Here is a 13,494-nt window from a genome sequence, read left to right on the forward strand (position 1 = left end):
CTCAAGGTCGAACTGCCCAATATTTCACAGGCACTGTGATTCTGAGGCTGTATTCCAATACAAATACAAACCTTTCATCAACAGATGTTCATTCTGAGACCAACAAAACTGGTTCTTCTGTGGAATCGATCCAAACCACCTTTTCCTGCACTGTTATTTTAATATCGTGGCTCTGAGCCGCTCTCACACTCAATAAAGCAAACGTTGACACGAAGAGAACAAATTCAGACAGTTAGAGAGTTTCAGCGCTGGTGAGCGGGTGAATAGAAGTTCAAACCCAGACCTCCCAGAGCGCCACTGTAGGATTGAGCAAAGCTCTTAACTCGCAGCTTAACAGCTCGAGGAGCGCTGTACCATGGCTGAGTGTACACCCTGAACACGGCTTCCGTTAACAAAAACAACTATTTCCTCTCAGGGATCACTAGTACATCAAAATTTTGCCCTTGTTAAAAAAAATCCAGACGCTCCTGCTGACTCGTTCGGCCAGGGAACGTTCCGTCGACACAAACAAATCGTTACATCCATCAGCGTCCTGCAACGGAGACTGCAGAGCGCTAACTCGATCTGTAGCGGTTATGTATTCTGTTTCATAATTTATTATATATTTTGTCTGAGTGGGTGAGGTAAGCCGAGTTGGCGAAGTAGGCAGTTCCGTCAGCGTCCTCTGATGTGTGTGTGTGCGAGCACGCACGGGTGATTGCGAAGAATCGATCACTTGGCGGCTCTTCGGCCTGAGCTCGGCTAATCGATAGCGAGAGGGAGGCAAAGGTCTGCGCACAATTAGAGCTTTCCTAACACATTCCTGCAGAGTTATTTATCAGCTGCACTGGACGACACTTGCTTAGGTGAGAAGCAGGTAAGTGTTGTGTTTTGCTCAGCTTAAACGGCAGCGTTCGAGAGCTGGGAAACGGTCCAAGGAATCACGCTCCAGGATCATCGCGTCAGCACAAATATTACTAAAAGGGGTTTTTTAAGCGTGTGAAATGTGGCGTATACGGGGCTGATCCGGCTTGCTGCTGAAACAACAGTTCTCGCTCCTCGGCTGAAGCCGTTTCAGAAAAGCCGGATGCTCTCGTGAGGTTCTCTGTAACCACGCCAAGACTTCATAAATTGTAGCTGCAAACAAGCGAGACGTGGAAGAAGCGGAATGCTGCAGTGCTCCATCACAAACTGATGACCCAGCTAATAAAGCCATGAGCAGCTCACAGATCAGACAGGTCCTCCCTTTTCTGTCTTCTTCTCCTTACTAGCCTTACACTTAGTGGTTTCTAGTCTCGCTTTGTTTCTTGCTGTGTTTTTTTTTTTTAAAAAATACATAAATACGTGTCTCGGTTGTCTCTTAGATTTGTATACATGCCGTCTGTATCACTGTTTAATTTCTTCGCTTCGCAAAACCTGCGACATAAAAAAATTCAAAGAAAAAATCCATAAATGTGCTAAATCTGACCAAATTATCACATGAATCTCCTTCCAGAAGACCCCCCCATCAACACACACACACACACTTCCATACACACTCACCGATGTCGGCCATCTCGGGTACGGAGGCAGTGAACGGGCCGTTGGGGAAGGTAGGTGCGTTGTCGTTCACATCCTGAACCTTGATGATGAACTCGGACTCGGGCTCCACGGTGTGGTGCGTGACGCTGTGGATGGCTCGAGCGTGGAGGACGTAGTGGTTCTTCTTCTCACGGTCCAGGCTCTTGGTGGCATGAATGTCTCCTGTAGACTCATTAATGGTGAAGATGGTGCCAGCGCCTTCTCCTGAAAGGAGATAACGCACCGAGCCGTCGCCCTTATCCGAGTTGGAGCGCAACTGTAGGACGACCGAGAAAATAAACGAAGTCTGTAGTGGATTATTTAATCACACCGCGAGTAAAGAATAAATCACTTCAGGCAGTGCGGTTATAGGGAAATAATCAGCTTTGGGGTGTAACAGTAAACTCTTCTTCATCACAACGTCCTGCAGTACTGTCAGAGGTAAAGAACATGAATCAACGCCTTCCGACCAATCAGAATCCAGAATTCAACAAATCAAATCTAACGGATATTTACAGCTCAGCTCTGTCCATGTTTGAAATAACTGAATGTTTTGAAAAGCCACAAAGACGAAGAAATAAAACAAATAATATCATTATTAATCATACTGTTCTCTTCAAAAAAAAAACCGTTAAAAGGAGTGAGACCCAATCCTGAGCATGCTTCTGCATGAACTTTGATGTTTTGTGGAAACCTTGTGGAGAATTTGTTAAATAATGAATGAAACGTTTCAGAGAGCAACGGCAAGCGCTGTATTTAAACTTCCTTTGTTTTTAAACAAAAATCTTAACACAATACCGAGCTATTATTCCTCATTTAGCGCACTGTGAACTGGCTTTCGGTGAAAGTCTTACATCCTGTAAATACCAACGGTAGTATGTCTTGATTGCTGTTAATCGAGTGAGATGAGTGTGTTGCGTTACTGTCTCAAAGTGCCAGGGTTCCAAGCATAAAACCATAACCACAAGAACCACAAAACTGAAACGTGGAAGACGAAGCAGTACGTTTCCATGCGTATCTATAACCGACTTCATGATTATCGAAATATTCGTATTCATGTGCTCGTATTTGAAACTGTGCATGTGCTGAACATGAATCATATTGCCTTTCATGAATCAGTATTTGATTCAGTGAATCTTTCTGTCATGACCGAGATTTGCTCCTGTCATGTCTCATTCAATGATTCAGTGTTGACTCTTTGAATCTTTTGGTCATGACCTTTTTCTGGTCCGCACTTGGTCATTGAATCACTGAGTAAGTGAATCTTTTCAGTCACAGCCAAGATTCGCTCCTCTCTTGTTCAGTGAATCAGTGTTTGAGTGAGTGAATCCTTTTTGTCATGATTGAAATGAACTTCTCTCTTGTTCAGCAGATCAGAGAGTTAACTCAGAGAGAATCTTCGGTTATAGTAAAGTTTGTTCCTCTCTCATTCAGTGAGTGAATCAGTGTTGACTCGGCGAATCTTTCAGTAATGACAGAGATTCGCTCCTCTCTCAATCAGTGAATCATTGTTTGAATTAGTGATTCCTTTTGCTCATGACTAAGATTCATTTTTCTCTCATTCAGTGAATCAGTTGTGTCAGTGTATTCAGTGAGTGATTCAGTGTTCACTCAGTGGATCTTTCGGCACTGACAGAGATTCGCTTCTCTCCACTCAGTGAACGAATCAGTGTTGACTCAGTGAATCTTTCGGTAATGACCGCAATTCGCTCCTCTCTCACTCAGTGAGTGAATCAGTGTTGATTCAGTGAATCTTTTGGTAATGCAAAGACTCGCTCCAGTCTCATTCAGTGAATCAGTTGTATCAGTGTATTCAGTGAGTAAATCAGCGTTGACTCTTTCAGTAATACAAAGATTCACGCCTCTCTCACTTAGTGAATCATTGTTTTAGTTAGCGAATCCTTTTGCTCATGACTAAGATTCACTTCTCTCTCATTCAGTGAATCATTGTTTTAGTTAGCGAATCCTTTTGCTCATGGGGCGCACGGCGGCTTAGTGGTTAGCACGTTCGCCTCACACCTCCAGGGTCGGGGGTTCGATTGCCCTGTGTGTGTGGAGTTTGCATGTTCTCCCCGTGCTGTGGGGGTTTCCTCCCCCAGTCCAAAGACATGCATGGTAGGCTGATTGGCGTGTCTAAAGTGTCCGTAGTGTATGAATGGGTGTGTGAGTGTGTATGTGATTGTGCCCTGTGGTGGATTGGCCCCCTGTCCTGGGTGTACCCCGCCTTGTGCCCGATGCTCCCTGGGATAGGCTCCAGGTTCCCCGTGACCCTGAAAAGGATAAAGCGGTATAGAAGATGGATGGATAGATCCTTTTTCTCGTGACTAAGATTCACTTCTCTCTCATTCAGTGAATCAGCTGAGTCAGAGATGGAGATTTCCAGAGTTTCAGTGCATGCAGTATTAGTGTGTTTTTAATTGTTTAAAAAAAAAAAATACTTCTGCTAAACACGTACGTTATAAGTTAATTATCAAATCAAACAAAATATTTTAGTGAACTATTTTTACACGACTCAGGCTTTAGACGGCAAACTGAACAAATTGCTGAACAAATCTGAACGACTCATTTAACTGAATTGACTCAAATGAATCAAGTCATTAAAAGGACTCACACATTTAATCTCTGCCGTTGCATAACGTCATAATACATTGTATAAAATACTTATATATTAAATATAATGTAGAATACATATGTATTGTTCAGTATTTTATGTTTGTATTAGTCCCTAGCCCGTGTTTTCGTCCTAACCTCACGCTGCCTTGTGGATTTATGATTATGGGCTTGCTGTCGAAGACACTGTCTGACTCTGTGTTGAACCCAGTCATTGATCCGGACCATGATTTGCGGACCAGCTACGATAAAGGAGCACAATTTCATCCAGCTGCAGCGCCGCTCCGTTACAACTGAGGGAAAAAATTACAGATTTAATTAAAGAATGTTATCTCAGAAATCAACTATCTTTTAGGAACTCATTTCGGAGCGTTCAGGTTGCCTCAGGCATGGAATTATTTCTGTTTTTATTAGTGCAATAAAATAGCAGACGCTACACCAGGCAAGTGTAAAAAAAAACCCAAAAAACAAATAAAAAAACCCCCCAAAACATTGATCGTAGCTTAAAGGCACATCTGTGAAACTGACCGCAACAAGTTTGAAAGAAATTGCTTTTCTCTCAAACAGATTAGACAGCCTTTTAAACAGGTTTTCACCAGCGAAGGGTCAGAGTTGTTTTTTATTTTTTATTATTATTATTTAAAATTTTTTTTTTTTTTTTTGTAATATTTCACCTGCAAAATGTTCACAGAGTCTCTTTATCTCCTCGTGCAGAACAGGAGAGTCTAACAGCGTCTCCAGCGCGCTCATTGATTTCCCTTCACATTCAAATGCAATAAAACACTTTATTTATTTATTTTTTTTGGAAGAACCTGATTATTTTTTAAATTGCCACGCTATATAAGTAAGGAATAAAACACTCAGTGTCATGTTGTCACGGGAAAATAATCAATGCCGGAGTGAAGTTACTGTTCCCAGCCTCAAGTTATTTTCTTATAACAGCACACACTTTTACAACGTTTATCGATGGAAGAACGTCACGTCGTCCTTTTTGTCCGTTTGCCGTCGCGTTTAACGTCGTGGAACGTCCTCGAAAACGCAAAGACGCGTAAACTCCTCCGTCCTGAAGATGTTGGAAAACTTACCGCTTTACGTCTGACCGTTAGAAAGCGCTGACACTGGAGACTCCTTCCGTAAATGTGAAATGAATGTCTCTTTTATTAAAGAAAACTTTTTTTGACTGTTTTAGAAGGAGTGCGTCAATGTGAACCTGTCAGAGCTGCTGTTGTAGGAACCGAATCAACAGCTTTAGACCAATCGGGATTGAGCACTGAATATAAAGGGGATTTACAGTATGGGGATCAGGTGGTAGAGCGGGTCGTGCACGAATCGTAGGGTTGGCGGTTCGATTCCCGGCCCACGTGACTCCACATGCCGACGTGTCCCTGGGCAAGACACTGAACCCCAAGTTGCACCCGATGGCAGGCTAGCACCTAGCATGGTAGCTCTGCAGCCATTGGTGTGTGTGTGTGTGTGTGTGTGTGTGTGTGAATTAGAAACTGTTTAAAGCGCTTTGTAGAACCGCTAAGGTTAAAAAAGCTCGACATAAGTGCAGACCATTTATATTTATTTGTATATACGGTTGCTTAAAGCGTCCAAACGTGAGAATCTAATACATATCCTGATTCCTTTTTTTTATTTTTTTATTTTAAAAAAAGAATCTTCATTTTAGTTCCAGGAACTTCTCCCACCACAGTGACAACTCTAACACAAGAGTTCTCTCACACATTCCTTCAGCGTAAAAAAGTTTGTACTTTTTGGGCTCAGGTGAGACACAGGGTGCAGACACTCAGCTCCTCTGACATTTTGAGGATAAAGCCTTTGGCGCCTGGCTGGAATAAAGTAGAGCTGAATATGAAACATGAGCAGAGAGGTAAGGGAGTGTGGACTGATTCACGGCGTCTTCATCTCACTGTATTTCCCCAAACGCTCAACTTAAAATAACTCTAATCATCACCGTTCAAAGTTAAACTCTGATGGTGAAGTGGTGTGGAGGAAAATGAAGCTGTGGGCACAGAAGAAGAGCAGGTATATATTCATGAACGTAAAATAAAAATATTTTTAAAAACTCAAAAAGATGATGTGTAAATGATTCGGTTCGCTTTGATGTTGATTCTGATGATACTGATTCGTTTTCATCGCGGTTTAATTTAAGTTAAAGGTGACAAAGCTGATTTTTTTAGTCATACTTCAATAAATAACCTGGAAAATATCTTAAACAGGATTTACATATACATATACACGTGTATTACATGGCTGTCAGGAGAAAACCTGTTGTTTTTTAATTTTTTTGACGGGCCTCTGGTCAGCCATTTTATGAACGCTCCCGAACGAGACTTGACTCCGCCCACTTCTCAGTCTGAAATCGGTAAGCGCCTAGCACAGCCAGACGATTCCCCAATGAGCCAAAAAACTATACTTTAGGAAACAGTAGTAATGCTGCACAAAACATGGACTCATGTATCATTGGTAGGCGTGTGTGAGAGGAATTTTTAACCGATTTTGTTATTTTCGATTTTAAACATCGCGATAAACAACTGAATCGCCCAGAATCGGCCGCCTAAACAAGACAGGAAGTATTTGACTTTAATATGACGTTGTCTAAGCGGATGTTTCAGACTTATACTTGTTTATCTCACGTTCTTTATAACAAACATATTTACTCCATTTCCAACAAATTACGGTGCCATTTCACCAGCTGACAGGAACTTATTACTGTGGTTGTAGGATTAGAGAAACACACAGCCTGTGGCCTGCGTCTGTGTGTGTGTGTGTGTGTGTGTGTGTGTGTGTGTGCTGATTTGCATTTCATTTGCCTTTATCTACTTCCTCATCAGTAATGTGGTTATGAATCTTTTATGCAGATTTCAAACGTGTTCTCGAAGTAAGAACGCGCTTCTCGTGCTGTATGTACAATGAGAGAATCAAGCAACTGATATTTTACACATTCTCGCAAATCTGTAACAACAGAGCGTTAACGCGAAGGGTTTTTTTTTTTTGGGGGGGGGGGGGGGGGGTTTGTGCAACAATCCATAATTACAGCAAACGCATTTACAGCTAAGCAGCTCCGTGCCAACAACAAGCCCGAGGGTTAACAGGAAGCTGAGAGAATCGCTCGAGAGAAGTAATCATTTTCAGGTTACTTATCCAATGATCCATGCTGACATTTTATTCGCTAATGATCACTACAGAGGGCGTGGAATGAGCTTGATCCAAAAAGCCGAATAACACAATCTGCCAGAGCATGTCCCTGGGTGAAAAAAAAAGCAATATAATAACTTGGCATGCTGATAAGGCTGATAGTGAAACAACACACACACACACACACACACACACACACACAAAGTGTATCTCTGGATCTTGGCTACTGCTAAATTCCCACAACAGAGCGCAATTAGTCAGGAAGACATTGACCTTCTAAAGTTCCTCCCTGTGGCTACAAGGAACGTTCACCTTCACGGAGACTTGTGTAAGGCCAACGCTTTCCCCGCTTTCTCTCTGCACCTGCAGACCCCACGCTGTGTACGGGAGTCATGGGAATTGTCATGTACACCCAACACACACACACACACACACATATACACAAACACACACACACACACAGCGAGACCTTCACAGAGCCCTGCCCCAGCCATCTAGGACCACACAGCATGAGAGCATTCATTTAAAGGGAATCACAGATTTGAACTGTACTAAGGATGATTCATTCAAAAAAGAGTCGACTCTTCGAGACACCGGGAGTCGACTCGCGTATCTGAAGAGCCGTAATAAATGCTGTCACGGCTCTGTTCGTGGAAAAGTCATGTGGTATAATACGTTTTCCCAACGTGTTCATGATGATGTGAGTAATATGTGATCATGTGTGAACAAAAAAAAAACCAAAAACACGTGAAGGTGCATTTCAACACGTGACACCAACCTGTGAGCAATCTGTGTTTACATGTGAACATGAGAAGACATGACATATACGTGAAAATCAGCCTAAATAAACGAATCATGTAGAATAAATGAATGAATCACATGCGAAACATGAAATTGTGAGAGAAGAAATCCATATAATATTGTAAAAATGAATCAATTTAAGTGGAAAAATAATGTGGAAATAAACGAGACACGTGAAAATCACGTAAAAGTACGTAGAAAGATATCATATACGAAAGTAAATGAATCATATGTAAACATCACATGTGGAAAAAAATGACTCGTTAAACTCACGTGAACTTAAATGAATCAAGTGTAAAAATCACCTACGGAAAATGAATCATGTGAACAGTGAATCATGTCCGAAAAATCACGTGGGGAAATAAATTGGGTGTAAAAATCACGTTATGAGAAACGAATCTCGTAAAATACAGTATAACTCCTGAAGAGAATTGAATCGTGCAAATAAGCGAATCCTGCAACAAATGACTCGTTAAAAAGAAAAAAACACGAACAAAAAAGCTCCGTCCTTGCTAGCCACATTCCTGTTAGCGCTGCGTGCTACACTAGCGCTAGCATAACAGCATAATAGCTGCCTTCTGCAGTCATCAATTAGTGTCAACTGATGGTTTTATTGCATAATTGTATTTGCTGTGCTGTGACTGTAAACCAGTGATGTGTAAGAAGTTAATTAAAACATCTATCCTATGTGCTAATCGAGTGTTTCGCTAATCCATCGGTTAAGGTTAAATTGTGCGTTCTAGATTGTTTTTCCTGTATAAACGTTCTGCATATAGACGCATAGAACTGCATATTTAGCAGTGTGTGTAAGTGAAACTCGTGTACCTGTTATAATGCCATAACAAGCTCCTCATTAGAGATGCCTCGCTTGGCTAGCAACATCGATCCCGTCCTGACAGTTCCTGTTAAACGGCGTATCAATATTCATAACGTGGTATGCATCAAGCGACACGAATAATCGGAGGGTGTGCGTTTGGCCTGGCTCTTACCGCACGGACTCGGAGTACAGTCCGAGAGACCGAGCTCTGCCTGTGCGATAAGAGGCAGGAGAAAGGAAACGCTTCAATTACCCGATACACCGTCCTCACCACAAAAGCCTCCTGATTAGATCAAGACTCGGACGCCGCATCCGCTGACCACAAATTACAGCGCCGTCTGGCACAAAGGTCAATTTTACACTACAGCAAGTCTCCGATCTAGAAAGCACACATGGCGTGGATCGTTTGAAAAAAGGTGAGCGGTTCCGTTCGGATTTCTATCTCGGGTTCAGACTCGCCTCAGTGGTCGATTCGTATCTCACGAGCTGTGAGAACAGCCTGCAGCTGAGTGATATCCGACTCCACATCTTTATCCTCTTCTTTATCCTCTTCACATACTTTATTTATATATATATATACGCACCGCTAAGAACGGCTTTGAGTTTAATAATGAATCAATAATCAGCACTTTCAGTGCTTTCAGTGCTCGGTCAGCATATCCTTCAAATCCATGCCGTGTTTTTATTTACAGATGTTGACGTTATTTTATTAACCTGACATAAAGCCGTGATAAGGAACATCCTGCACACGTTACAATTTCTTTCACGATCTCAAGTTAGTACAACTAACCTCTCAGAGCGCGATATAAACAAATAAAATACAAAATAATAGATTGTGCTGGATCAAGTGCTATTCCATGTGCTGCTGAATAATGACTGTGCAAGCTGTTTTTATTCATTTTTTTCTTATTTAAGCAGATATGAATGGGATCCTTATAACTTGTTCTAGACTCTAGACTCCTGTTAGACTTATTTCAACGCTCTTCTCATTCACATGTTATTAAATAATATCAAAATTTCTTGAAATACTTTCCTTAAACCACAGTCTGGTAAAATATCGTTTTCACTCTGGAACGATTTTCGATTACGTTCAACTTTGTCCTTTCCGGTTTTTCGTTCCCTGTAACGTCTCGGATCCTGTCCGTCTCGTGTCCTTATTACTCCAGAGCGAAGTATTGTCTTGGAAATACATATACCTCCTGGCGATGATCACAATGTATCGGAAGTCGCATTTGATGTAGAAGGAATGTAGAAATAGCACTAATTAGCACTCGAAGCACGAGGCATCTGTGCAGTCTGGATCGATAAGTGATAATACAGGAACGGCTCGAGCCGAAGCAGATGGTCAGTGTGTTGAAAATTATAACCGGTGTTATTATATATGTTTTTTTTTACATCTACTGCAGCTTTTCAGTGCACACTCGCTTTCTTTCTGCCCCTATACACACGCTTGAGCTTCCAGACTGTTACCAAGGAGATTAAATAGAGAGAAACAGAGCATATTGCTAAGAGCAAAGCTGAAGCTGTTTGTTTCTGTGTGCGTGCGAGTGCCAACGAGATGAAAAGGCAATCTATTTGTTAACAGCAGCGTATAGGAAATTATGCGTGCGTAATGCATGATGGTACCGCAAACGGATTCCCGCATGTTCGTTGTTTCTTTCCATCGGAAACGAGTGGGAAAAGTCGCTGAAATGGGAGTTGGATGTCTTCCACGCCGCACGCTGCTGCGGCTCGGGTGATGGAGGAGAAATCAAAGGCCTGACAGAGCGAGTCCCTCAGGAGCGTTAGTGTTACTTTGCCCTTGAGCTAGGCACTTAGCAGACAATCCCACAGCACACTCGCGGTAACAAATGCATAGCGCAGACGGCTCGTGATAACAGCATTAGATCACGTCTCTCTCTGTGTGTGTGTGTGTGTGTGTGTGTGTGTGTGTGTGTGTGTGTGTGTGTTTTTTTTAAATCTTTTCAGGTTGTAGCCCTGAACAAATCTTCTTACAGTAAGCGCTTCCTGCGTCTGCTGTCTAACACACGCCTCGTCATTTACGCAATGCAATTTGAAATCTGAGCTGATGTTACAGGAGGAAGTGAATATTTTAACCAGGTACTCGTGAGTTTGTATGCGTGTGTGTGTGTGTGTGTGTGTGTGTGTGTGTGTGTGTGGGTTTATCACATCCTCCTACACATATCCAAGAGAGATTTCTGGGAAAGATAAAGCGGAATAAAAAACATTTGATAAAATATTCATTATGGGTTTTTTCAGTGATTAATAAATAATGACCCAGTTTCAGCGGTGTGTTAAAAATGTTAAGGATGTAAAATGACACGATTAAAGATATCTGATGCTATTAAAATTATGTGTGCTTAGGATTGTGCATAGATTTCTCTTAAATAAAATTTAAAAAAAGAGTAGTGAGAGGCCACACCTTCTCTTCTGAGATTAACAAATACAGAGGCAACACCTCCTTTACACGGACTGACACATAGGCCACACCTCCTTCATTGAGACTGACACATAGGCCACAACTCCTTTATTGAGATTGATACAGAGGCCACACCTCCTTCATTGAGACTGACACATAGACCACACCTCCTTCATTGAGACTGACACATAGGCCACACCTCCTTCATTGAGATTGATACAGAGGCCACACCTCCTTCATTGAGACTGACACATAGGCCACACCTCCTTCATTGAGACTGACACATAGGCCACAACTCCTTTATTGAGATTGATACAGAGGCCACACCTCCTTCATTGAGACTGACACATAGGCCACAACTCCTTTATTGAGATTGATACAGAGGCCACACCTCCTTCATTGAGACTGACACATAGGCCACAACTCCTTTATTGAGACTGACACATAGGCCACACCTCCTTCATTGAGACTGACACATAGGCCACAACTCCTTTATTGAGATTGATACAGAGGCCACACCTCCTTCATTGAGACTGACACATAGGCCACCCCTCCTTTATTGAGACTGACACATAGGCCACACCTCCTTTATTGAGACTGACACAGAGGCCACACCTCCTTTATTGAGACTGACACAGAGGCCACACTTCTTTCATTTAGACAGACAGTCATTAATGCCATGATGTCTTTGCCTGAAACTGACAGATAGAGAGGCCACGCCTCCTTCAATAAGACTGACAGACACAGAGACCACACCTCCTTCACTGAGACTGCCATGCAAAAAGGACACACCTCTTTTACTGTGATGACAGTCATTAATGCCACACCATCTTTACCTGAAACTGACAGATAGAGAAGCCACGCCTCTTTAAATGAGACTGCCATGCAAAGACACGCCTTTTTTTTTACTGTGATGAACAGATACAAAGGCCACGCCTCCTTCATTTACATATGTTTTTGCATCACAACATCTCCTTTTGCTATTCAAACCGAGTGAACGTGATGGCAGTGTTGTAACGTGTCATCAAATTCAGCGTTGTTTTATTTGGTCCTTCATTTTCTTGCCACATTTACTGAATAATCACACAATTATTTATATTTAAAGATTCGAATGAAGGTTTGTTATCTTATTATTTGAAGGCATAATAACTTAACAGTGCTACAAGCTCCACAGGAAATTACAGCTCACGAGACAAAAAAACAAAAGAGACGATTTCATTTGTAATCAGGAGCATCGTAATAAAATCATTTCATTCTTTTATCTAGGCTTCAGGACAGACCGTAGCAGCCAGAGGGGCTTAAACGACACATATCACGATTAACATCTGCGCTTTGATGACTAATATTTAAAAAAAAAAACAACAACATTTATTCATGCAAATGAGGCTTCATCTGATTAAATATGAGCACATTTGCATTTTTAATAAAAACAAAAAACCTACGATAAACACTCTTCTTTCTTTGTGTGAGCGGTTCGTCGGAAAACCATTTTTATTGTTTAATTAGGAAAAATACTAAAAACTGTTATTAAAGTTTTTAATTTTCACGAATTCACGTCATAGAATATATACCGAAAACACGCTGCTTTTTTCTTCGGACCTCAATTAAAAATACTTTTGAAAAGTGCTTGTGGAAGGTGTTGAGTCAATTCCTCTAACGGTTCTATTACTGCACTCGTCCTAACACTTTATGCTTTCGTCGACGTGGTGAATTTATTTGTAAGGAGACGTTTATTGAAGGTTTACGGAAGGAAGGAGTCTCCAGTGTCAGCGCTTTGGAGCAGTCAGAGGATTTTGGTAACACGGTAAGCTGCGTATTTCTTTTTAAAGTTGGGATTTGAACCCGTTCCCTCTTGGTCATTAGGACAGGACTTCCTGTTCCTGCGCCACTGAGTTTCCTCTTTTAGAAAATAAAGCGAGAGAGAACTCCAGACAGCCGGCTGCACTTTATCTGGAACATTTCCACTTTATTTTGATGATTCGCTCTGTGTTCGGCGTCTAACCCACAAAACAAGACTCCCCGGACAATTCCTCGTTTTTTTAATGTGACACACTTTCACACCGCCATCTTCAGTTTGAGGTCAGACATGTTTTTAGTACGCACCGAACACCCGTCTGGTCGCCTCGTCTCACTCTGTCACTGCCTGTTTGGGAGACCACTGAGGTGT

At 41.8% G+C, this 13,494-nt stretch overlaps 1 protein-coding gene across 4 annotated transcripts in view; it reads right to left on the bottom strand.

Annotated features, from left to right (window-relative positions):
* The window catches only part of LOC128624107 (cadherin-18-like), a 51,716-nt gene that overhangs the window by 23,606 nt on the left and 14,616 nt on the right, over nucleotides 1-13,494 (bottom strand). For all 4 annotated transcript variants that reach the window (XM_053651438.1, XM_053651440.1, XM_053651437.1 and 1 more), the window contains one exon: nucleotides 1,522-1,816. In XM_053651438.1, the coding sequence (XP_053507413.1) occupies nucleotides 1,522-1,816 (295 nt within the window). The remainder of the gene's footprint in view (nucleotides 1-1,521; nucleotides 1,817-13,494) is intronic.

The sequence above is a fragment of the Ictalurus furcatus genome, chromosome 20, assembly GCF_023375685.1.
Source record: "Ictalurus furcatus strain D&B chromosome 20, Billie_1.0, whole genome shotgun sequence".
NCBI lineage: Eukaryota > Metazoa > Chordata > Actinopteri > Siluriformes > Ictaluridae > Ictalurus > Ictalurus furcatus.